The 26,934-nt window shown below is 46.0% G+C and overlaps 1 protein-coding gene across 1 annotated transcript in view; it reads right to left on the bottom strand.

The window, feature by feature from the left end:
- The window catches only part of KY (kyphoscoliosis peptidase), a 51,287-nt gene extending 28,396 nt beyond the window's left edge, over positions 1–22,891 (bottom strand). Inside the window, exons 1-4 of the mRNA XM_024244260.3 lie at positions 22,670–22,891; positions 19,304–19,366; positions 15,193–15,255; positions 1,493–1,567 (exon numbers count right to left, since the gene is read on the bottom strand). Of these exons, the coding sequence (XP_024100028.1) occupies positions 1,493–1,567; positions 15,193–15,255; positions 19,304–19,366; positions 22,670–22,805 (337 nt within the window). The 5' untranslated portion in view covers positions 22,806–22,891. The remainder of the gene's footprint in view (positions 1–1,492; positions 1,568–15,192; positions 15,256–19,303; positions 19,367–22,669) is intronic.
- Positions 22,892–26,934: the final 4,043 nt, after the last annotated feature.

Below are 26,934 nucleotides of genomic sequence, written 5' to 3' on the forward strand. Positions count from 1 at the left end.
TCCTCCTGGAACCTGGTGTTCCTGCCCTCTTTTGGATTTTCCTGCTTTCTTGAATCCACTGCCAGATAATGCCGGGATAAGAACTGACCATGGATGGAAACAAAGATGCAGGAAGGGGAAAGCAGTTCGTGTGAAGGTCAAAACCTAGAAAGGTCAGGTCATAATTAAATTATTCCTTGGGAGGATTAAAGGCCAACTGAATCCCACAAATCTAAGACAGTAAAGGCAGAATTGTAGCCAATAGTTATTAGACTCCCTGGGCAAAAGGAAAGGAACTTTCCCTGCTGATCCGGAACCAGGTCAGGAAGATTTGGGTCCTTGATGGGATCAGGGGAGTTGAAGGTTGGGATGCCAAGGCAGGTAGTTTTATGCCCCTGAAGGCCACTTTAGGCTATAAATATAACAAAGAAGAGTGCAACCACACACGGGTCATTCTGAGAAACAGTGCTCCCTTTATTTCTCACACCTGCATTTTGTATTTCACACCTACATTTTTGATAGAATGATAAAGGTTCAAAATGATAGCTAGCATTTGTTACACACTTACTATGCCTGGCTTGGGCTTTATATTTACTCTCTCATTTAATCTCATAATAATCTTATGAGGCAGATTCGCTTATTTTCCTTCTTTTATAGTTGACAAAACTGAGTTCAAAAGAGGGGTTAGGCCACTGGCCCAAGGTCACACAGCTGAAACATGAACCCAGTCAGTCGACCCTAGAGCCTGCCCTCTTTACAGTAGACTACTCTCTTGAGATCCTGACTGCTGACGACTACAGGACCAGACAGTTTTGGAGGACTTTGGCTCACTGCATGGACCTAAAGAGGACTTGAGCCTCAGTTGTTCTGCAGCCTCTGTTACTTAACCTGCATTCTTCCTGAGGTCCCTGTTTAACCATAAGCTGGACAGATGCAAGGAGAGGACCGAGAAGGGAGTTGGGGAGACATCATGGTCCTGGGCCTGGGCCTATGTGCACTGCACTGAGGGAAGCAAAGTATGGTGGTTAAGACCACAGGCTTCAGAGTCATACCTGGGTTCTGACCCACTTTCTGGCTGGGTGACTTGGGTAGTTACTTCACCTCTCTAAGCCTCACTTTGCTGATCTAAAAAGTGGGGATGATATTAGTATACATCAAAAGGTTAAAAAGTTAATAAATGTTAAAGTACTTAGCATTTTGCATGCCACTTTTCGGGCAGTAAACAAATGGTATCTAAAAGCAACAGCAACAACACTCTTGTGATGCAATGTGTCTTCAGCTAAATGTCTGTGTTACCTATGACTAATTCCAGAGATGAAAAATCAGTGGTAGCTGGGTGTGGAGAAAAGAGTCTCCCAGGATAAACCTGTCATGCTTCTGCCTTTTCCCAGTTTTCAGGCCCATGTCACTCTTCTCCTTCCCTCAGAAGATGCTCGGGCTGGGATCTGGCCCAACCAGCTGCCTTCAATCCTCTGTGCTAGCCCTCCACCATGAGTACCTCTGTCATACATACGTTTAGCTAAGGAGAACTTCTTGAGCAGCTGGGGCATGGCATCTCGAGGGTGGACTTCCACAGTCAGTTGTGTCCCTACAAAGGAAAAAGAGATGACATTTTCTACCAGATGCTGCCAGGAAAGGGTGAATGCCTCATGACTGATGATTGATTAACAAAACAATTAGTTTTAGAACTTTCTTTTGTGTGTAGAAATCATCCTTTTTTTTTCCTATAAATCAAAACAACAACAAACTAAGCAGATAGTTTCCAGATTCAGGCAAGATGGAGTAAAGCACACTCAGCCCTGTGTCTCCCACTGAATGCAATTATGAACAATGTACCGAATGTAAGGGGCAACTATTAGAGGATTCTGCAAAGTAAATAATAGAATAACTGGGGAAGAGTGGGAAGAATTTTTAAAGCATTAGCAAATTGGCAGTGAATTTACCATTCTTCTTTCCCCTCTGGTATCATCTAGACTGGACTTAAAGGCATTCCCAAACCCAGAAGGGTAGAGTGGATGCAGAAAAAGAGCACACAAGAGAAATCCTCTCTTTCTGGCCTGCAGAGTGAGAAAGGGAACCCCTGAGTCAGAGAGAGTGAAAGAAATCTTTTGTTGTTGTTTTTCCCCCACTTTATTGTGTTATTTCCCAACTCAGCCCCCAGGCAATTCTGTTGGTAGCAATGGCAGCAGTGATGTTGGTGGCCATGCAGGCATCTACAACTCTGGAGCAAGGATAACTATTTTCTTCTACCAGAGAAGTTATAATCTCAAGAATATGAGGGCAAATATTTATTGTTTTTTCTCTCTGTTTCCTGCTGATTTGCCCCAGAGGCAGACACAGTTGTGGGGCCTATATGGCGGAGTGAGGAAACTGAAGCTCCAGCTTTTTGGGTAGAGGAATGAGAAATGGGTCATGAAGAGGAGGGAGCTCAAGAAGGCAATTCCATAAAGTTGTAGGTGGACTCCTGTGGTCACCTCTGAACTGTGCATGCATAGATCTCATCCTAAACATCATACCACAGTCTTCAGGAAGTAAACTATGGGGTAGATTAATGCCCAGGTCCCAGACTGGCCACTGGGTGGTGCAGATGCAGGGCAGATCTGTATAGCATTACAAAGGCTACAATTCAAAATTACTCAGCTAGGAAGACTCAGGAAAATCTTAACTTGAAAAGGAAAAGATAATCAACAGATGCCAACTCCACACACACACAAAACCAGCCACAATAACATGCTCTAACAAGTAATAGCAAACAGTTTTGAGATAAATGGAAAGATATAAAGTATCAGCGATAAAAAAGAAGATATAAAGGAGAAGTAAGTGAAGATTTTAGACTGAAAAATATAGTTAAAAATTCTCTGGATATACTCAATAGCAGAATGAAAATGACAGAGAACACAGTCAGAGAACTTGAAGATAGATCAACAGATATTGTCCAGTTTGAACAACAGAAAATGTAAGTAGTGCCTCAGAGATCTGTAGGTCAATACCCAAAAGTCTAACATTCACATCATTGAAGTCTCAGAAGGCAAAAGAGAAATAATATGATGCAGAAAAAATATTTGAGGAAATAATGAAAACTTCTGAAATCTGGCAAAAGACATAAAACCTTACTGATTCAAGAAACTCAGTGAATTCTAAATAGGATAAATGTAAGAAAATCCAAGTGCAGACACATAACCAAACTATTAAAGAAAAAAATATGGAAAGTAGCCAGTGAAAAGTGATGTAAAGCCAAGAGAATTTGGTACCAACAAACTTGCTCCAAAAGAAATGCTAACGGAAGTTCTTCAGATGGAAGAGAAATTATACCAGAGGAAAACTTGGAAGAGGGATAGAAATGGTAAATATCTAGATAAATATATTAGTCTGCCCTCCTCTCAAGTTCTTGACAATATGAATAATAATTGAAAGAAATAATTATAACATCTGATAGGTTTTTGATATATTAGATGTAAAATATATGACAACTACAACGTAGAGTAGGAGAGTGAATGTACCTATATGGAGGTAAGACTTCCTCATTCTACTTGAAATGTTAATATTAATTATAATTAGATTATGAAAAGTTAAGTACATATAATACATACAAAAATAGCTATATATGGAGATACAGTAAAAAACTTAATAGGCAAATTTAAATGTAATTCTGAAAGGCAAGAAAAGCAGGAAAGGGGAAACAGAGGCATGAACAGAAAACAAATAATAAAGTAGAAAACCTAAATACAAATGTATCAATAATTATATTAAGTGTAAATGGTCTAAACACACAAATTAAAAAATAGAGATTTTCAGAAAGGGTGAATACATAAGATTAAACTATATTCAGTTTCCAAGGATCCAACTTTAACTACTATGATATAGGTTGGTTAAGTGAAAAGATAACAGAAAGCTGGAGTTGCTATGTTAATATCAGACAAAGCAGACTTCAGAGAAAGGAAAATATCAGGGATAGAGGAATATTAGCAAGAAGACATAACAACCTTCAATATGCATATGTCAAGCAACAAAGTTTTAAAATACATGAAACAAGAACTGATAGGACTAAAAGGAGGAATAGACAAATCTACAATTATAGTTGGAGATTTTAGCACTAATCTTTCAGTCATTGAGAGAATTAATTGAAAGAAACTCAGCAAATATATAGAAGAAATGAACTACATAATAAAATTTATTTGATGTTTATAAACAATTCCATCTAATAATGGCACAATGCACATTCATGTCAAATGCCCATTGAATAATCACCAAAATGGACTATATCCTTGGTCACAAAACAAACCTTAAAAAGTTGAAGAGAACTGAAATCATACAAAACTCCTGAACTAAACTAGAAATAAAAAACAGAAAGCAACTGGAAAATGTCAAAATATTAAAAATTAACATACTTTCAAATCACACATAGATCAAAGAAGAAGTCTCAAGGAAAATTAGAAAATATTTTGAACTCATTGAAAATGAAAATAAAACATATCAAAATGTGTGAGATGAAGCCAAAGCAGTGCTTCAAGGGGAAATTTGTAGCATTAAATTCTTATTACAGAAAAAAGAAAGGTTTCAAATCAACAATCTAAGCTTCCATTTTAAGAAAGTAGAGAAATGAAGACTAAATCCAAGGCAAGCAGAAGGAAGAAAATCATAAAAATAAGAGAATAAATCACTGAAGTTAAAAACAACAACAGAGAATAATCAATGAAACTAAATGCTGGTTCTTTCTAAAGATCAGTAAAATTGACGAACCTCTAGCTAGAATGACCAAGAAAAGAAAGAGGCAAGACACAAATCAGGGGTAAATACACCAATATCAGGAATGAAATTAGGGCTATCGCTACAGACCCTCATATGTATTAAAATAATAATAAAGGAATGCTACAAAACTTCTGTGCACATAAATTCTACAACTTAGATGAAATGGGCCAATTCCTTGAAAGTCACAAACTACCACAAAACTCATATAGGAAGCAGATAACCTAAATATTCCCAATATCTATTTGTTAAATTAAACTTGTAGTTTAAAACCTTCCACCCAAAAGCCAGGCCCAGATAGCTTCAGTGGTAAATTCTAACAAACATTTAAAGTAAATAACATCAATTCTTCATAGGATCTTTTGCCAAACAGAAGTGAATGCTTCATAACTCATTTTATGAGGCTAGCATTAATCTGATATAAACACAAAGACAGCAAAAGAAAAGAACACTACAGACCAATATCCCTTATAAATGTAAACACAAAAATCTTCAACAAAATATTACAACATTAAATCCAACAATATAGTAAAAGAAAAATATACTACAACCATGGGTGGTTTATTTTGGGAATGCAAAGCTGGTTAAATATTTGGAGATCAATGAATGTAATTCATATTAACAGGCTAAAGAAGACAAACTACAGGATCACACCTATTGGTGTAGAAAAACGCATTTGACAAAATTTAACATCCGTTCATGATAAAACCTCTCAACAAACTAGGAATAAAAGGGAACTTTCTTAATCTGAAAAAGGAAACCTACAAAAAGCATACAGCTAACAGCATATTTAATGGTGAAACATGGTTATGCTTTCTTCCTAATATTGGGAACAAGTCATAGATGTCCACTCTCACTGATCCTAATAATATTGTACTGGAAGTCCCACCCTGTGTAATAAGACAAGAAAGAGAAATAAAAGGCACACAGATTGGCAAGGAAGAAATAAAACTGTCCTTATTCACAGTTGATATGTCTGTCTACATAGAAAATCCCAAGTAATCTACAAGAAAAAGCTCCTAGAACTAATAAGTTAGTTTAGCATGGTCACAGTATACAAGGTTAACATACGAACATCAATTGTATTTCTGTATATTGGCCATAAGCAATTGGAGATGGAATTTAAAAATAACCATTTCCCATAATTCCAAAATTAAAATATTAGTTATAAATCTAAGACAAAAACCCCAAACATGTGCAATAATCACATACTGAAAACTCCAAAATATGATTAAACACATTAAAGATGACTTAAATAGATGGGGAGACATACCATGTTTATGGATTGGAAGACTTAAAATTGTCAAGTGGGCAGTTCTCTCGAAATTGATCTATAGATTTAATGCAAGTTCAACCAAACACTTTGGGGGAATTGTGCAAATACATAATTATAAAATATAGACATCAAGGCACAGGAACTGGAATAACTAAACTAATTTTGAAAAAAAAGATGGGAGGACTCCCACTCTTTGATTTTAAGATGCATTAATGAAGCTGCTGTAATCACAACAGTGTGATGTTGGTAAGAGGATAAACAGATCAATAAACAGAATAATAAAAAATAGACTCACACAAACATAGCAAAATAAATTTTTACAAAAGTGCAAAGGCAATTCAATTGGAAAAAGGGCAAAAGAACAGATATTTTACTATAAAAGAGATTATGGATGGAAAATAAGCACATGAAAAGATGTTCAGCATCATCAGCCATTAGGAAAAGGCAAGTTAAAACCAAAATGAGACATCACATCTATTAGAAGAGCAATAATATACAACTGGCCCTTGAACAACATGGGTTTGAACTGCACGAGTCCACTCATACGGTCCTTTTTTTCTACCAAATGCAGATGGAGAGTACTGTTGGTGGAATGCAAAACTCGCATAGAGAGGGCCAACTTTTCCTATATGGGGTTTCTGCAGGGACGACTGTGGGACTTGAGTATGCTCACATTTGGTTATATGTAGGTGGTCCTGGAACCAATCCCCCATGTATACTGAGGGGTGACTGTAATTTAAAAATAGTGATAATATCATATGCTGACAACGATGCAGAGAAATTGGATCTCATATATTGCTAGTGGGATTGTAAAATAGAACAGTCACTCTGGAAAATAGTTTGGCAGTTTCTTATAAAACAAAACATGTACTTACCATACAACCTAAAAATTGCCCTGTTGGGCATTTATCCCAGAGAAATGAAAACTTATGTTCACACAAAAACCTGTACACAAATGTTTATATAGCAGCTCTATTCATAATCACCCCAAAGTGGAAACAACTTAAATGTCCTTCAATGAGTGAATGGATAAACAACCTGTGGTACATCCATATCAAGAAATAGTTATCTGCTGGGCATGATGGCTCATGCATGTAATCCCAGAACTTTGGGAGGCTGAGGTGGGTGGATCACTTGAGGTCAGGAGTTTGAGACAAGCCTGGCCAATATGGTGAAACCCCATCTCTACTAAAAATACAAAGATTAGCTGAGCATGGTGGCAGGCACCTGTAACCCCAGCTACTCGGGAGGCTGAGGCAGGAGAATCGCTTGGACCTGGGAGGCGGGTTGCAGTGAGCCGAGATCGTGCCATTGCACTCCAGCCTGGACAACAGAGCGAGACTCTGTCAAAAAAAAAAAAAAAAAAAAAAAAAAGGTACTTCTCAACAATACAAAGGAACTCTTAAGAGTGATGGGAGGATTAGAGTCCACACAAGATAATTTTAAAGAGGGAAATAGAACTGTTGTATATTCCGATGGTGGTGTATTCTGTATATTCTGATGATGGTAACTGCCATAGTGGTGGTTCCACAAATCTATGCATGTGTTAGCAATCAGAACTACACACTACAAACATTTGATTTTACTGTATGTTAATTTAAAATAAAAATAAAAGCAAAAATACCAACCACACACACAAAAACCCAAGAAGAATTAAAACAAAAACTTGGATGATACAGAAAGATATAAAGTAGAAAGTGAAACTCCTTTAAGACTTCATTTCTACATTTAAAAATCCAAAGCAGATTATAGTAAACATATTTTTCATAACCTGCTTTCTTCATTTAAATCTTTACATATCAGTGAGCATAGCCATATGTTATCATTTCAAATGGCTACATAGTATTCTATTTTGTAGATGGTTTATAATCCATATAAGAAACCCTTTTTGTTGAATATTTAGCTTTTCACAGTTTTGCTATTAGATATGATGTGATGAACACTCAGATACATACATCTTTGTACGTATGTAAAGTGATTTGCACACTTTGCAAATCAGTTCCTTTGAATAAATTCTTAAGTATGAATCAAATAATACGGATATTTTAAAGGCTTTTGTTAGATATTGGCAAAATTTTCTTATGAATGATTTTATCAATCTATGATCTTATCAGTAATGCAAGAGAATGCCCATTGTGCACATTCTTGCTGTGCTTGATTGCAAAACTGGTCACAAAGTGCAATTCCTCCCAATGAGAGGTCTTTTGTTCCACCCCTTGAATTTGGGCTGGGCTTTTGACTTGGTTTGGCCAATTAGCACATGCTAGAAGTGATGTTGCACAAATTCTGAGCCTAGGCTTCTAGAAACTTTGAGGCTTCCATTCTCATTCTTGGGGTCCGAGCCATAACTGCCATGTGAATGAGCCAGGTTGTAGATGAGAGCCCACATGGAGCAGAGCATAGCCTCTCAGGTGAGGCTATCCTAGACCAGCTGGTCTCCAGCCAACCCACCAGCTGACAACAAGCACATGAGCAAGCCCACCCAAGACCCAAGATCAGCTGGGTGTGGCTCCAATGAGAATTTCTAGCTAACCTGCAGATTGGTGAGCTTGTAAATGCTTATTGGCTAAAGCTGCTAAGTTGTGTGGTGGTTTGTAATGCAAAAATAGATCACATATACACTCACTGATGTTTGGTTTTATCAACCTTTAAATTTTTATCAGTGAATAATAATACCTGGTTGCTTGGTATATTTCTTTAGTTTTATTGTAGTAGTCTTTGCATATACTTATTTACCATTCTAAATTCTTATTTTGTGAATTGGCTATTTTCCTATTGAAGTATTATTTTTTCCTCATTGATTTTGTAAAACCTCCTTTCACTAACCCTTTGCCTGCTAAATGCATTGCAATTATTTTTCATAGAATAACAATACTGTCTTTTTTGTGTAGCTCATAAACTTGTTCTGCATGCCAAAGAGGGTCATTCTCAAACAATTTGAAAACATACAATGTGGCCTCTGCAAAGCATAGCTTTGAAGGGGTTAACATTCATTTTGAAGTGTAGTTTCTAGCATATTCAATGTTGAGAGAAAATCAGCCTTGTGAGCTTGTAATTAAAACATTAAGCATTTCAGAGTTCAAGGCATAATTCAGTTCTGGTCGTAGGATTGGGTGCTATCACCCTCAGCAGCAAATACTTCCTGTGTGTCTTCCCATCATCAGTGAGGCAAGGGCCTGTTCTTCTCCTTTTCACTTTCTCCACCTCAAACCCTCTGAGGTGTCTTTTAAAGTGAGTGCTAAGTGGTACTTGACTTCAAGATGCCTTGTGAAAAATGAATTGAGAAACATGTTCACTCTCTCCCCTCTCATAGGTCACAATACACAATGATCTGAGTAGTCCTGTAGTGAAGAACTCTATTTGACCCAGTACTATTTTGTCAAACACCATTTGGAAAATGCTGGACTGGAACAATCGCCATAAGCTTAGAGAAACTGCAAAAGTGAACAACTTATTGGCATAGGGTTCAACAACAAATCTCTTCCCCAGACTTCTCATAATGCCCAGGTACTTTCACACACACACCTGACAGTCTTTGTTAATTGATCGCTTCAGGCAGCTACTTCCAAAATCAGTCAGAGTTAATGAAAAACATGAAACTTGTTTGCCATCTTGCGTTACGTGTCCTGAGCCATGTCTCTAGGGATATTAGCCATGTCCCACTTCAGCCATGTCTCTTTGTGAAAGAGTGATCAAGCTGAAAAACAAACTGCTGTTAAAGCCCCTCCAGGGCAGGGTGTTGAGGTGGGCTCACGTTCCGAGCACGGCCCTGGCCCAGACGCTCCAGCCATCACTATTCCTAATCCCTTCTCTCCTTTCTGTGATTCCTCTTCCGTCTTGGACAGGGGTCACTGTCCAATGTTTTCCTGAATCCCACTTCCTGGTTCTCCCCCAAAGCTGTGCTGCTGCTTAGCATTCCCTCAAGGAAAACAGCCACTTTCTCGTCCTCCCTGATTTGCGTGGGAGTGTGATTCCTGCTCTCACTTACTGTTGTGTGAGGGCGCCACTGGGAGGCTTTGCTGGCTCCGGGAACTGGGCCTGGGCTGGACACGCTGTTTCAAGGGGAAAAGCATTCGCAATATAGCTTTATGCTTCCTTAAGGCATGGAGTGGAGAGAGTTTGCTGGCTATGATGCTCCTGGATCAAATAAAACTCTTAATTTAAGAAAAAATATTAATGTGGCCAGTCTCTAACAGAGAGTAGATCATTTGGAGCCAAATTCGCAGTCAGATCTAAACCCTAAGTACAGCCTAAGTACAGTACATTATTCTAATCTTGACTATTCACCACCACAACCAAACCTACAGGAGGCCCTTCCTGGGATTCCAGGCTGCCTGGCTGGCCTCTCTATGCACCCCTCCCCAGCTCCACCAGTTGTCAACAAAATCACATTTCTGAAGCTGCAGCTTTGACCATCTTAGTTAAGAGCATGTTAGAGATTCTTTTCTGCTAATCCTGAGGGGCTCCCTGGCCCCTTTCCTAGACCCCACCAGCTCTCCTTGCTTTTCCCTGCCTTCTCAGAAACAGAGCATACAGGCAAGCACAAGAATGTCCACATGCTTACTGCCCTGCGCCTGCCTTTCACCCAGTCAGGTCTCTTCCACCTGACAGCTGCTCTCCAGATCTCTTCAGGTTTCAATCAGGATTTATCTAAAGGCCTAATTGGCTCAGAACACCTAACGCAGTATGGCAAACAGGTTTCATGTTTTTCATTATCTCTGACTGATTGGAAGTGGCTGCCTGAAGGGATCAATTAACAAAGACTGTCAGGTGTGTGTGTGTGTGCACATGCACACGGGTGTATATGTGTGTGTAGGGGTCATGTGAGTCATGTGAAATACTTGCTATCATTGGTTTAAGGTGTTTGTTAACTTTTTCTATAACAGGTTGGCACATTTACAGCCTTTTTTTTTTCTACCTTGGAGTTTTTTTTTTTTTTTTTTTTTCCTGCAGTAGCTTAGAGTCAGGAAAACAGCGAAAGCACTGGTAGTTCAAAAAAAAAATACCCTTAAATTGTCCCTGGTTAGATATTCAACAGACACATGCTGTGATTCCACCCAGGATGCAGTAGTCAGGAAGTGGAAAGCAGTGACATCCCAGGAACGAGCATGCTAGATGGTGACAGGGACTGTCTGGCTCTGTAGAACATGATGGAACACCACCCTTAGGGGGTACTGTTAAACGCAGCATGAAAACCTCACTCAGCAGCTCTCATCATGAGATGACAACCTAATGTTCCAGAGCTCAGGGCTGTGACTGGGCATCTGTTGGTGTGCATGATGAAGGGCATCACTGGCAGCCCTGCCCCTGGCTTCCATTAGGAATGGAAAACAAAGGAACATTCATGATTCCTTCTGTGGGTTGGAGTTCCACAGGGAGGTCTGAGGTCTGGAAACATGGCACTTTGACCCTAGTGCACACATCAAAGAAGACTACTCTAAAAAGTGTTTGCATGGGGATAAGGGCTGATGACCTTGAGGACAGAAGCCTCAACAGAAAACTGACTCCTCAAGAATGTCCTTTGGGGTCAGGCATGGAGACTTATGCCTGTAATCCCAGCACTTTGGGAAGCTGAGACAGGGGGATCGCTTGAGCCCAGGGGTTTGAGACCATTCTGAGCAACATAGTGAGACCCCATCTCTACAAAAAATGAAAAAAAAAAAAAAACCAGCCATGTGGTGGCACTCACCTGTGGTACCAGCTACTCGGGAGGCTGAGGAAGGAGGATTGCTTGAGCACAGGAGTTTGAGGCTGGAGTGAGCTGTGATTGCACCTCTGCACTCCAACCTAGGCCACAGAGTGACACCCTGTCTCAAAAAAAAAAAAAAAAAAAAAAGAAAGAAGGTTCTTTGCAGGGGCTCCTTGTGATTACTCTCCTTACAAATTCATTCAACCCACACACCCACTACAGATCCATCTCCAAAGCCTCTTCCCATGACCCAAGATTCCAATGTTCCTTTGCCACCTGTTGCATAAAGTCTACCATTGAAAGAGAGGCTGAGGAGGAGGGAAAATGTTGAACCATTCCGAGCAATGGGTTCAGACTGAAATCTTAGACTGCACATTGAGGGTGGGGGTTGGGTGGGGGTACTACACCCAAATCGACACCACCGGATTGGTCCCTGTCCTGTATGGAAGAGACAGTATGGTGGAGTAGTTAAGCCCACCGGTTTCGAGAGCCCACAGACATGGATTCAACTTCTGGGTCTGGTATGTGCTAACTGTGCGACTTCAGGCAAGTTATTTAAATATCTCTGAGCTTCCCTATCTGTAAAATGAGGATGATAACCTTCTGCAGAAGGTGGTTGTGGAGATTAAATGAGGTGAGCCATGAGAGGGGCTTAGCTTAATATCTGGCACACACCAAGTGTCCCACCTCTGGTCACCGCTATTACTGTGATAGAGCTTCCAAGAAGGCTTCTCTGGGGGCCCGTGTGGTTTGCAGAACAGAGCCCAAAGGTTGTCAAGGCTCATGGGATGAATAAGAAAGTGGCACATGGAGTAACGATTCCCTGGCCACAGCTTTCCAAAATGGCAGGTGCTGGCACCAACCTCAACAAAGCCAAATTTGAATTCATGTTTCTTTCCCAACCTGCTCTTCCTGCATTTCCCTCACCTTCATCCTCCCCATTGCTCGGGTCCCAAGCCTTGACTCCTCTCTTGTATACCCCAAATCCACACCATGGGGGAACCTCTCTTGCTGGATTATCATGATGCCTCTTAAGGGTTGTCTTGCTTCCAACCTTGCCCCCTCTGTTTATTCTCTACGCATTGGAGGCTGTCATGTCTACAACCATCTAATGGTTTCCAGTCACACTCAGATTAGCCTCCCAGTCCCTTCTGACTCTGCCCTGTGTCCTCTCTGGCTCTTCTCCTGCTACCCCCATCTTGCCCATGTCCCCCACCTTCCTCTCCACAGCACAGTTGCCTGCTCCTTGAACACGCAGACACGCTCCTGCCTGGGGGCCTTCACGCTCACTGCTCCCTCTGCTGGAAGCTCTTCCCTAGATACCCACATCGTTTGCTCTTACCTCTCTCCTTGCTTAGGTGTCACTTTCTCAGTGAGGCCTTTCTCACCTACTCCACTTTAAATTGTCCCCTGGGATAGGCTGAAGAATGGCCTTTAGAGATATCCATGCCAGAATCCCTGGAACCTGTGAATGTTACCTTATATGGTAAAGAGGACTATGTGGATGTGATTAAATTAAGGATCTCGAGATAGGGAGACCATCCTGATTATCTGGCTGGGCTCTGAATGCAACCACACATGAATCCTTATACAAGGGAGCACAGGGAGATTCAGCCATTTATAAGCAGGGAAGGCAATGTGACAATGGAAGCAGAGTTTGGAGTGAGGCAGCCACAAGCCATGGTGGGCCTGCAGCCTCTAGCAGCAGGAAAAGGCAAGGAATGAATGCACCCCTAGAGCCTCTAAAAAAAGCTGGCCCTGCTGACACTTTGACTTTAGCCCTGTGAAACAGATTTTGGACTTCTAGGCTCCAGAAATGTAAGAGAATAAATCTGCAGTATTTTAAGCCACCTCATTTGTGGAAATTTCCTATAGCTGCTATAGGAAATGAATATACAACCCTGCACAGCCCCAGACCCCATACCCGCACACACGCCTTATCATCCTTCCTGCTTTACTTCCCCCTCACGCCTTCTCTGGCTCAGGGTGTTTGACTTGTCAGGATTGTCTGTGTCTCCTCACTAGGACGTCAGCTCCACAAGGACAGGGGCCTTTGTCTGTCTTCTTCACTAAGTGAGGTAAGTGGTGCTAATCCACTCTCATTATAGCCAGATATCTCTGAGACCTTTTTTTTGTGTTGAGCCATGTGCAGTTGAGTTCATTTTAGAGAAGCAACAGGGCATGGGCTTGTCCTTGTGGTTCTCAGGGCTGGTGGCAGGTCCTGCTGGGCCCACAGAGGTCTCTAAGGCTGTCCTAGAGCTGCATTCTCAGGAATTCTGGCTTAAAGGGACACTGGCCTGTACTGTGAGGAGAGCCAGCTCCCCCATGCTGGTAACCCCAGTTGGCTGGCCTTTCATCACTACCTGCCAGCGCCTTTCTATAGAGAAGCTGGTCCACCTGTATTTCAGAGAGCAATTCCCTGAGAGGCTCCAATCCTTCAGGGCCTCCAGAGTCCTCCTGTTTCATATGGGGCATGGGGGAAGTCACTGCCTCTGAATTTGATCAGATAATTTCCTTATAGGTTAGGACATCAACTCTCAGAGCAAGTGTGATGAACTCTTATGGCTGAGCCTGTCAGAACACTTAGACACCAGGGCCCAGTATTTAATGCACAGCAGTTAACCAGGGTGGGCATGAGGGTCTCTAACTTGGCCTCCTGTCACCATTGCTGTGGGGCCCTCCTGTCTCTATCTTGTCATGTGCTCAGATCCAGTCAACTGTAGAGTCAGTGATGCCCTTGCCTGCCTTCCCCAAGTCCCCAGAGCCTGTCCCCAAAAAGAGAGGATTCCCAATGAAGATGCCTCTCACTCTGCCTTGCCGTGGCAAACTCACTGGGTGGGATGCCCTGGGAAGGCTCAGTCTCAGCAGAAGAGGCCGCAGAACTGCTATGGGTCAGGACAAGGGAGGGCTTGGATGCCATGAGCCAGCAGGAGGGAGGCTGGTTTCCAGGGGAGATGAGGAAGCAGAGATATGTGAAGGTTAACAGCTGAGGCCTTGCTGGGGCTCAGACTGCCCAGCTCTGACTCTTGCTGGCCATGTGATCTTGAACACATGACAGCCTTTCCAAGCCTCAGTTTACTCATCTGTAATTTGAGGATGGTAAAGAGGAGTACCTGTCAAACAGGATTGCTGTGAAGCTTAAGTTACACGAGAATAAGTGCATAAGTGGCTTGGCAGGGTGTCTGGCACATGGTTAGCATTCAACAAATGTTGAATGTTGAATAGTGATGACAGTAATAGTGATGATGATGACAGCAGTGCGCTCTGAGGCCCATGGGCTTTACTTCTTGATCTCATGGTGAGGGGAAGACTCAGACTGTGCAGCCTCTTGCTGCTTCCCATGAGACGCACGGAGAGGAAAAGGGTTTTCCAACACCCACAGGAGCAGAGAGGACCCTGCTCCCCATAGTCTGAGCTCCACATCCTGGGCTGTCGCTGGCCAGAGCATCAGGTCTGGGCACACGTCTGCAGGGGAGGTCACGGCTAGCGGCGAATCACTTACCTTGGCTGTCATAGGAAGTGATGACCTGGGGCTGCTGAGGGTGCTGCTTCTCCACCAAGTTTTCTATTTAAGGAAGACAGAGAGGCCTGCAGTGACCACTGGGGAATTTTCCCCAGGCAGAGCAAAGAGCTGTATGTGTTTGCGGGAAAGGTGGGCTGGCGGGGGCCAAGCACATCCCCAGGCCTAAATGTGTGCACACCCTCACAGTGTGCACATGTGCAAACCAGCACGACACTGTGCATGGAGACAAATGCCTGGAAGCCCCTGTGCACACACCCCTTGCGCCTCTTAGCAGGTGCCAGCACAGGCTGGGTTTCTTCTGGAACAGGCTACCAGTCTTCCATGGTCTTTGTAGCCATAACTCCCAACTTTGTCACCAGGCACAGTTTCAAAAGCACTGCATACACAGATGCCTCATTGATCTTCACACATTTCTGTGGAGCAGGCTAGGAGGTTCTAACCTGGGACTTGAACCTCAGGTCTTCTGACTCCCAGTTGAGTCTCCTGCTTCTTTTTTTTTTGAGACCGAGTCTCGCTCTGTTGCCCAGGGTAGAGTGCAGTGGCGCGATCTCTGCTCACTGCAAGCTCCACCTCCTGGGTTCATGCCATTCTCCTGCCTCAGCCTCCGGAGTAGCTGGGACTACAGGTGCCCACCACCACGCCCGGCTAATTTTTTGTATTTTTAGTAGAGACGGGGTTTCACCATGTTAGCCAGGAAGGTCTTGATCTCCTGACCTTGTGATTCACCCGCCTCAGCCTCCCAAAGTGCTGGGATTGCAGGCATGAGCGACCGCGCCCAGCCAAGCCTCCTGCTTCTTGATGAGAAGAACAGGGGGCCAGCCTGCCTCCTACCCCAGCCTAGGAGATGGGATGATGTGTAGTTTGGTTCTGTTTCACAAACATTTGCAGGGCATGCACTCTACGCACATTCTCTCCACACGCAGGGATATTTCTGTCCCTGGGACACAGAGTTGTCCTCAGAGCCTAGTGGGGTCAGGCTGCTGTGGAGTGATGCCTAGTTCCTGCTATAGGCCAAGAAGAGGGAGCTCACAGGCTTACTTGCCCTCCTACGGGAAGCATGACCTTTCCTCCCTTCTTTACAGCTGCTGCTGTAGCCTGCTCTTACTGAAGCTGCCCTTGAACCTCTGCTTCAGAGGGGTGGGGGGAAGGCTGGGCAAGGGGAGGATGGTGGCAGCTGGAGGTTCCCACACCACTACCACTCTGGCCTGCCATCTTCTCTCTATAGCTTCCTGCTGGCTTGCAGTGGGCTTGTCACTGGAAGTGACCACTGAGACCAGTGCCTCAGTCTGGAAACAAGTATGCCTCTGGGGCATTGGCCTGAACAGGTCCATTTAGATGATTCTTCTTGTGCAGATCAGCCACTTAGTGGTTCCCATGCCTGGGCCCATGCAGAAGCCAATCAAGGTGGGGGGTGAGGTACTGAGCCAGGCTGGATTTGTGATCCATCTGACAGGGTCCTGTCCTGGAAAGCCTGCCTCCTCCAGCCTTCTCCTATGAACAGGCCCAGCTAGGTCCCTGAGCCCCACACTAGTCAACCAAGGGCTAGGTCCACTGTGTATTCCAATACAGGGTTATGTGGCATGCGGGACTGGAGCCCCAGACCAGGCGAGGACAGGGAGGCCAGGGCCGCCTTCTGCAGGCACAGCTGGCAGTGCCTCGGCTGGCTGAGGGAGGAAACAAGATCCGGGAAGGGAATCCTCAAGGAGGGTGATTGGCTGGCATAGCTGCTGTGGGGTATTTATAGTCAAGGCTGCACAATTGGTTTCCCTTTAGCTGTGGGGCGTCTGTCCCTGTGCTACTAGGCAGACTTTGTCCAGGACCAAGGAAAGTAGCCAATCACAGCAGCGGAAGCCCGTTGCTGGGCAAGCTATTGGGGTGGGGTAGGGGGGTGAGCAGGCGGCTGGGCCCCAAACACCTGCTGCTTCGAAAAGTTTGGAGCTCTCTAGTCTCAACACCCTGCCAATGTTCCAGCCCAAGCAGTGCACAGGGTAGCAAGAGGGGGAAAATGTGCCCTTCTGGATCCACCCCATGCTCAGCAGCGTCTGTGTGCACTCCACCAGCACATGCCATCAGCCACTTCCTTCTAAGATGGAAGCCATCCAGTTACCAGGGCTGGGCGGCCTGCTGGTTACCAGGGCTGGGTGTCTTGGGCACCAGTAAGGCAGGTATGAGAAAAGGTCAGCTTCAATACCTGCACTCAGAATCTCGACATCAGAAAACACAGAAAGAAACTAATTTTAATTTCTGCATGCATGCAAACGTACTGTTTGAAAAATAAATGAAATTTTGCTTTACACATGTTGGTGGAGTGGTAGAAGCGTCATTTTTTCTGGGCTCAGGCCCTCTGTAGAGCCTCTCTCCAGCCCTGCATTTACCTGAAACTCCCAGTTCTCGTGGTGGTTTTGCAAGAACTATTTTAATCATCTTCTATCAGCTGACACATAGTGCTAAGACCCACTTCATGTCTTTTACAAGAGTCTTGTAATGGTCTTGTAATAGTCAATGTGTCACTTTGTGTTTTGTGATATTTTTCCACTAAACTTCTCCCAAATCAGAAACCCGGAAGATGGTAAAAATAGAATGAATTCAGTATATTTCAATCCTCTCCTGATGTAATAACATGCCTGAGAAGCCCTAAGATGAGTGTCAGACAACTCAGGCAAGGTATGAGACAGCTGCAACCAACAAGGATGCTGTGCTTCTTTGTTTCCACCTGTGGTTGCTTGCCCACTCACCCACTCACACATGGGCTTAGCATGCATATCTTCCATGCCCTGCATGGCCATTTCTGTGGCTAACAGGTCTCTAGGGGTCTGATTCTTATTAAAATTCTCAATAACCCATAGCAGAGTTTTGTTAGCTTTGGCGTCTACTTCAGTACAGCTAAAGCTGGCATGTCTACCAGCTGATGGCCCCTGTAGCAAGATTACAGGGAAGCCATTGCACCCACGCATGCTTGTCAGGGTGGCTCCCTGGCAGTGGTGGGGTGAGGATGGGGAGTGTGTCTTGAGGACTCCTACCAAAGGCAGGGGACACAGGAAGACTCTTCAACTCCAGGGTATTGAGACTCACCTGCAGTGCATTATAATTCCAATCATTTTAACGTAGCTCCCCTGAGGGCAGTGTTCTTGGCTGTCTTTTTCCCTGTTTCATTTCCAATATTTAGAATCATGCCTGGCACAAAGTAAGCACTATAGGCATTTGTGAACAGAATGAGTGAATGAATTCACTTTTAGAACTTCATCTTTCCCTTTCATTATTGTCAGAAGGATGGCAGAACATAGCAGTTTAGTCCTATTCACCTGCAATCCTATTTCCCCATTTGTGTCATGGAGAGTGGTTCCTTTAGACTGGCATTTGATAAGCCAGTCATCTGATCCTAGGGGTCACATAGCTGTGGGCTGATGGAGTTCTCTACTGGGGCTCTGGGAGTAGAGGTTTGGTCTCTATTAGAACCTTCACGTGCCCACTGTGCAGTGTCCCTGATGTTTGTCCCTGGAGGCTGGGCTAATGAACCCTAAAGGGAATAGAATAAAGCCCATTATAGTTGGCCCCTTAGTGTTACCAGAGAGATCCTGGGCCTGGGGCAGCAGATGCCTGGCACCGGAAAAAAGAGGCTTTGGAAGCTGACTTCTTATTGTATTTTGGGTCCCAGGCCAGCAGGGAGCTATAGAACCCTTGAGTGGCATCTTCTCAGGCTTCAAGTCATACTGTCCCAAGGCAGACCACTATCCTCTCTGTTGGGAAACATTTTCAAAAGATAGATGGCTGCCTCTCATAGGAGCACAATCAAACCTCACCATCCCAAGGGATGTTAAGTCCTCCCCTACAGCTCAGCCAGCAAACAAATGGGTGCTCAAGTTCCTGGCACTGCTCTTCAGCCGCAGCCTCCAGGAGAGCAGGGGACCTGACTACAGGGAACACTTCCCATAGTCACAGTGGCCCTAGAGGCCTGGCTGGGTCAGGAGCAGCCACTTTCTGTTCAGTGGTTAGATGTCTAGGGCTAGTCTTCAAATGAGTGAAACCCAATTCTTCCAGTTATTATTCAGTGTATTAAATCCTATAGGTTGAAAGGAAAAAGAGAATTTACCGTGAAAGTCATTTCCTTCTAATTTCTGCCATCTTCGGACTCCATTTCCAACACCTTGGAATCCTGCAAAATAACAAGTTTCTCTGAGGTGGGAGACTCAGGGCAAAAGAGTGATGTACCAGTTGCAGACTTATCTAGGTTATGGTAGAGCAGGTGGATCTTGGCTCTCTTGGAATCTGAGAGAGGCTGCCCATGAATAAGATGCCCTTGAGGGAATGAATGCAACTCTCAAAATTAAAAACATTTAAAAACTGTTAAAACAGTTTTCAAGGGCAGCGGGGTTGGTTATCAGGATCATTCAGGGAGAATTTTTGTAGTACAGATGCCCATTTTCCACTTCCACCTCTCCACTGCATACATATGAAAGCATTATTTTAGAAGTCATTTGCTATCCACGTTGCCTGCCTATTTCTGTATGTGGTGAATCACCCACTTTTAGAGTCTTGATATAGAGTCGGGGGAGTGGGCTAAGACCGTCAATCCCAATGGGAATGGAAAATGACAGTTGCCAGTTCTCTTGGCCTCCCTTGCAGCTAGAGGGTAAACACGTATGACCTAGCCATGGCCAATCTGATGTACCTGTGTTTCACTCTGCCTTGGGACCTTGTGATGCAACAGGGAAGAGAAGGAAAGCTCTCACTCTGGCTGCGGCTGCGAGTGGTAGCCGCAAGGTCGAGTTCCTGGCACAGCATGGGGATACGTTCTGGCAGCGGGAGCTGCTGCAATAAAATTGAGATCCTGGCGTGGAAGGAGTATTCAGTGCTCCTTGGTGGCCGAGGAGGTTTCCTCACTAGACCGGCTCTGTGGTGCTGCTTATGGCACTGTTCCTGGAAGCTCAGCCTTGAGTCTTATTCTCCAGCCCTCTCAACCACTCAGGGGCTGCCACTCCCTTCTTAACACCCTTCTTTTCTGCAGAGTTCCCCATGGCCAGTGCCAGTGACTTACCACTTGGAACCCTCATGACACACCTATGGAGTAGGATACACAAACCACATAGACTTTTGAGATAAGACCTAAGACTTCAAAGCTCATTGGGTCTTGCCCCAGGCAGCTATAGGCTATATCCTCTACTGCCGCAGAAGTATATGCACTCTACTTTCCGATAGGAGTTGAGGGCTTTCAGGTGCGTTTTGGAGAAGCACTGTTCTAGGGAAATGACTGGGACGCTGCTAGGGCCTTACAGAAATGGGAGAGAACATCTGCTGGTTCTGCAGCCCCAATTCCTAGTGACCTAGCCTGTCCACACTCTCCTTGCCTTCTTGTCCCCCTGACTCTTTTCTTCCACAAGGCCACCGGCAGAAGGGCTACTCGTTACGGATTACTCCATCCTCTGCATTGCAACAATAATTGAGCTTTGGTCTTTTCTGACATGGAGCCTAGTCCCTCTTTTACATAGCCAAGGAAGATGCACTCTCCAGTGGAGGACCTGGAGTGCGGAGGAGAAAGGAGGAGATACCTGGAAGTGAGCAAGAGTTTGTTTTAGATTTTGCACCCATGGGAGGCTTCAGAACAAGCTGGTCTTGTTGGGCATTTTCCTCCCTTAGGCTGTTTTTCGAGGAGAGGGTCTGCAGGCTGGCTTAGCCTGGGGTCTATGAATATCATCGCTGCCCACCAGGCATCAAAAGCCATGCACTTTCCCTCTTCTCTGCTCTGGTTATGAATAAGTGACACAGATCTCTACACTGTCATTCATAGCATCGGTGAGAAACAGCCGTCAGAAAAATATTTGGAGAAAAAGATCAGCAGAAAGGGCCCAGCCATTAGGGGTCTTTTTTTCTCTGTCATAGTCGCAAGTGTGCATACATTAGTCTGGAGTCATGACGAGTTTGTGCTAGGTGTTGGGCACCTCTCAGGGCAGTCCTGATGCCTGGTGTTTCCTGGGTTTCTCTGCGTTCTTTGCCCTTTCTAGTGTCAGAGCCTTTAGAAGTGATGTGATCAGAGAGGATTGGGAGTAGGAGACTCGTGGGCTGACCTGGAACTAGGCCTCGACACACACTGGAGAAGGCATTCTGGACTGTGGTACATGTATTCAGAGCAGTCTCATTTCTATCAAGAAGTTGATGCCCTCTGTTGACTTTCTAATTACAAATACCCTGGGCAGGCCATTTCCCCTTCTCCCAAGAGCAGGTCTGAGAACTAAAGAGCCAACGAATCCAAACAACTCCTGCTTCAGTCAAGAATCAGCCCCGAGACTAGAGCGCCTGTCAACACACTCCGCCCTCTAGATTCTGTTTCTTTCCCCTGCCTGCCTTCCCAAGAGGTTCCCAGGGCTCTGGAGGCAGCTCCAGCCTATGTGGCTGGTAGTGGCAAGGCCATCCACAGCAGCATTACTTTAGCAAGGCAGGTGGAAGGTGGATGTTCAATGAGCACAGAGGCTCTGGGGACAGAAGAACGAAGGGCAGAGCAGCAGCAGGAATTCCAAGGAGCTCCAGAGCTGGAGGGGAGGAGAGAGGCAGAAGTCATTCTCCTGCATGGGCTGTCAGGCCTAACTCCTAAAGAACTGGCCCGCAGTCCGCCTAGTGCATCCTCACACCAGCCTCGGAGACAGCTTGCCATCCAGGACCCTGAGGTTCTCTGGCTTTTCAGGGGCTTATTTAACCTCTATTATCATCCATCTGTACTCCATTCACATTGTGTTCTGTCGTCTGGAGAACAGAGAGGCCCGGATCCTGCTTTCCACAATGACTCTATAAACAGTCACTTTATTTTACCAATCTACAATTTACAAATTTACCCAGAAAGTGTGTAGGACAAGTAAAATTGATGGATAAGTTCAAGTGGAGACAGCAGGTTTCAAATCTTACCCTATCCAAACCTGCTTTCCTTTTACGCCTTTCATGCCTTCCATCTATAGGAGGCTGGGAGAAAGTCTCAAGAAAGGAGAAACTGAGGTTGTAAATTGTGCAAGGCCACACAGGGAGCTCCCCATCTAAAAGTCTGACTCAGCACAACGGTTTCCCAGCGTCCCCTGTGCCCTGCAGTGTGCTGTGAGGGGGAGCAGGCCTCTGCTACCCATGAGTCAGCCCTGAGGCTCTGGCCACCTTCCTCCAGGGTATCTTCCAATCTTGCTCTACACCCGTCAGGGAGTGGCTGGGAGGAAAAAGACTCCCAGGGGTGACGGAAGCACCCGCAGGCCTGCACAGGGAGTCAAACTGGGGCAATCACGGGGCTGCGCGTTGCCACGGGACTGCGCGTTGCCACGGGACGCCGGTGCCACTACGGGGAAGCGACGGCAGCCATGGGGGAGAGGGTTGGGTTCGCTGACCTCGTTCGGGGGAGCAATGGGCGCCCCCCGGCGGGCGAGCCCTTGTGGCAAGGAGGCCGAGGTGCCGGGGGACCCGGGGACCCCGGTCGGGCGCGCGTTACCTCCTCGGCGCTGCAGCAGCACGCTGGGGTTCGCCTGCTGGTCTGAGGGCGTACCCTGTGCGGCGCGCCGCTTCTCCGAGTGCACGATCAGCAGCATGTCGATAGATACGGCGTTGATGTCCTTCTTCAGCTCCATGATGCCGCCTCCTTTCCGACCTGGGCGCCGCGGCCGCACGCTAGGCTGCTTGCGCTGCAAATGGCCCCGTGCGCGCAGCTGCCCCACACGGGAGAGGGCGAGGGCGCGGGAGAGGGCGCTCCCCCGCCGCTAGAGCCGCAGGGCGCTGTGTTTCGCTGACTCTGCCAAACAAGCCATTAGGGCCCGCCTGGGAGGGCGCTACCCTAATGAAGCGGCTCTAAGTCACCTTTGAAAGGAAATCCCCGGGCCCAAGCCTTGACCTGCACCGGGGCCATAGTCAGTAGAGGCGGCCGGTCCAGAGCCTCCCTCCCTGCTCCCCTGCCTCCCGCCCGGTGCACTTGAAGCGCCGGTCCTGGGCTCCAGGACTTCTCTGGCTGAGCGCTGCCTCATCCCCAGGGTCTCCGGAGGGTTCTCGAGAGGGCCGGAGCCGACCTCCCACGAGAAGCCCCTGGCAAATACAGAAATCGCACAGTGCTGTCAACATTGAGAGTAGGTTCAGGAAAAGGAAAGACAGCAAAGGGGCTCCAGATTGAATTGCAAGATGTGCAGAAATTGGCCAAGTTTTGGCTTTGACCTCGCTCGTTCCCTGGGTTGGTTTTGGAGGTTGACAGCTCTCTCTCCCTAGGAGGGAGTTGGGTAGGGTGTTGGAGTCAGGAGCTCCCCCCAGTTACGGCCCCTGTAGAACTTGGAACATGCCCATTGAGTATCAAGCTAACGATCCTCTTTGATCTGAAACGAAAGTCTTAAAATCTCTCTTCCTTCTAGAAGCCTGGCTCCTGCCCTGTAGGGAAGGAGGGAGGGGGAGAGGAGGAGGCTGGGGCACAGGGAGCTGGACCTGAGAAGCCTTCTATTTTTAGCCCGGCCTGGCCTGCTCAGCCAACAGCAGCAGGGGTTTGGCTGTAGGTCTCAGGAGTGTTTACATAGGCTTCTGCCTGGTACCCCTGGGCACTATGGGCCCACCCTGCTGGGGGCGTTCCTCTAATTCGAGTTTCTACTGTTAATAAATGCCCCCCACATGGAGGCCTTTGCTCTGGGAGCCCTCCCCGCATTGGAGTGTATGGACCCCACCTTGTAGCATGGTCCTGAGAGTTCCCAGATCCTCCTTGGAGCAGCCTGTATCACACAGACTGCCTTCCAGTACCAGCTCCATCACTTCCTGGCTGTGTGACCTTGGACCAGCCATTTTCCCTCCACCTTCTCACCCTTATCACTAGGTTGATAAAAATTTCCCACATGGCTGTTGTGAGAACGGCATGAATGTAAGGCGCCTGGTGTATAGAAAGTGGTCTTCACATGGTAGCTGTCATTCTTACTTCATTTTAAGGGTGAGGAAAGGGACAGATGGAGTGACAAGTGACTGATGGAGCAGAGAAGCAGGAGAGACGCCACACAGCCACACCCTGAGATTCTGAAGGTCTTCCTCCAATAACAGTGCCTCAGAGTTTGGTCCCGTGTAAAGGCTGTTGTCTCATTGCATTACCAGCGCCCCACCCCCCACCCTGCCCCCTGACTCACCCACTGGGCATCTGATGGAAGGAGAGGTTGTTGGCTTCCAGTAATGTTGAACTGGAGTCCCTAGAGAGCTGAGGCCACAGACAGACAAGTGGAGATGGCTGACTCCCAAGGCAGGTTTCCTTCTGCTAAAGTGAGTCTTGTCCTGTCTGTATGTGTGCAGGTATACACACACACACACACACACAGATGCACACCTGGGAGGCTGGCTAACACTTACTCTCTATGTGGCTGGGGAAGTAAGAACTATGCATTACGCAAAGCTCTTGGGGTGTTGGAGATTGCTGAGGCAGTTCTCAGGTCCCAGAGTCCCCCCAACTACCCTGGTCCAGTCAGTGTTGTCTAACTCCTTCAAGTGTCAGGTTGTCTGAAGTGCTGAAATCAACTAGAAGCCCATGTGCAGCACCCCTGGATGCTGGATGGGTCTGAGTGGTGGTGATGGTGGGGGGAGCTGAAGTCCCCTTTCCTTACACTTGCATTCCCATCTCCCAACCCTTGCTCTCCTGCTGGAAAGTGTCATTGCTAGGAACTCGCAAACTCTGGTGACCCCTCCCAGAACTGCCTCTAGAGAAGGATATTCTGACCTGGGAATGTGCTGCCAGGGGTCTGGGGAGATGGTGTGGAGACCTCCTGTCTCTCTGCTATGTCTGAAGACAGCTTCGGAGCAGGGCCTCTTATCCTTGGCGCTATTGACATTTTGAGCCAGATAATTCTCTTTTGTGGGGCTTTCCTGTATATTGTGGAATGTTTAGCAGCATCCCTGGCCTCTACCCATTAGATGCCAATCACATTCACTTCCCTATTGTGACAACTTAGAATGTCTCCAGACATTGACCAATGTTTCCTTTGGAAAGAATTGCAAAGTGAACACTGCTTTGGAGCAAACTCCTGAAATTGGAGTCACCTCGACTGCTCTGGGAGATGCTGCTGCCCCTGGATCCTGATGCTGCCTGACACCTAGACCCTCTTCTCAGAGGTTTACCCATGGCCATCAGTCCAAGAGCCTAGCTTCTGGGGCCTGCCAGGAGCATAGATGAGATGCTCTTCTTAATGCCAGCTCTATTCCCATCCTTGGCCTGGGTTGACCTAGCTGCTTCCCCTCTTCCCCACTATCCGTTCTTGGGCTGAGAGGGAGACACCATGGGGAAGGTGATGTGGCTGAAGGCATTTGGATGTATCAGGAAAGGGGAAGGAGAGACAAGAGAAGACTGAGGTGGCTGAGATATCATTCAAGTAGAGGCTCTATCCCTTCTGCTCAAATCCTCCCTCCAGCTGCTCACACAATCAACGGGACAAATGACAGAACCCTCAGCCTGCAAATCTCCAGACCCATCTCTTCCTTTTTCCCTACCAAACCCACACATGCTTCAGCAGAAACCATGTCCTCTACACCCCAAACACACCATACTAGGCGCTCCATCCTGCCACCATCTTGAATAAAAAAGATGCAAGGCTCTCTGTATTCTGACCTAAATAATTAATCTGCATCCTTGTCTTAGTATCTGACAAACCAGGGGCTTTCTCCATTCTTGAGCAAAACTTTATTTTAATCAAAATGAGTGGGAAATTCCAGGATACAGAAAGACAAAGAACAGTCAAAATAGCTGTATTGTCACCTTTGTCAAATTCAACACTTAGACACATCCAACTGTCAGCAGCCCTGCATCCACTCCTTTGCTAGAAGGTGAGATTTGTCAGTTGTCTGAATGGTTCTGGGCCCTGAGTTGGTTCTGCTGTCTTGGAGATGAGGAAGGTTCACCAGGGGCAGGGCTTGCTCCTGGCAGTTGAAGCTGTCACCAGAGAGGAGTGTGTTTTGACCCTCACTGTTTTCCCTCAGAAGTGGTAGTTTTGCTGGGAACATCAGTCATAGCTGTTTTTACCACTCTTGGGATTCCAAGAGGAAAGTTTCTCTCTTCCATATAGAGATAGAGTAAGTAAGCCAATGCAAGAAAGGCTTTTGGCAGGGAATTTTCTCCATTGATGACGTGGGGAAGAGGCACACAGAGAGTGGTGTGGGTTGGTGAAGAGTAACAGACCAAGTTCCAGTCTCCTAACTCCCTCAGCCTACCCTGAGATGAGTGAATCCTTACATGGGATACTGGATACCTTTCCCAGAAACCTTTCCACAGCTAGTGTAGGCTTCCCATGGCCTCTTGACTGGCCTGGCTTAGCTTGCTTCTGCTTCTGAGCCTTTGCTATTGCTATGATTTCAGCCTGGAAAACCCCTTTGGACTTCCCTGGCAAGTACAATTTAGGCATCCTCCCCCTGTGGGGAGGGTCTCATGAATGTGGTTTCACAGTTGGAGGGCGGGTATAGAAGGAACTGGAGCCATTCCCTCCCCTCTACTTTGAAGCCTTCCTGGGTACCCCAGTCCTTGGAGCTTCTGGGGAATGCCAGTTCTCTGTGGTGCCTCTTTTTACAATCCCAATAGTTAATTTGGAAGCTCACCCCTGCTCTTGTCCCACACCCACCAAATTTGGAAATCATATCAATCCCCTCTGGAGCAGTTATGCCAGGCAAACCTGTTTCCAGACACTGTCTCCCAGTAGGGTGATAGTGAACAATGTACTTAACCTCTCTGAGCCTCAGTTTTCCTGTCAAGTGGGTGAGGGTGTT

The sequence above is a fragment of the Pongo abelii genome, chromosome 2 (genome assembly GCF_028885655.2).
Source record: "Pongo abelii isolate AG06213 chromosome 2, NHGRI_mPonAbe1-v2.0_pri, whole genome shotgun sequence".
In the NCBI taxonomy this organism is placed as follows: domain Eukaryota; kingdom Metazoa; phylum Chordata; class Mammalia; order Primates; family Hominidae; genus Pongo; species Pongo abelii.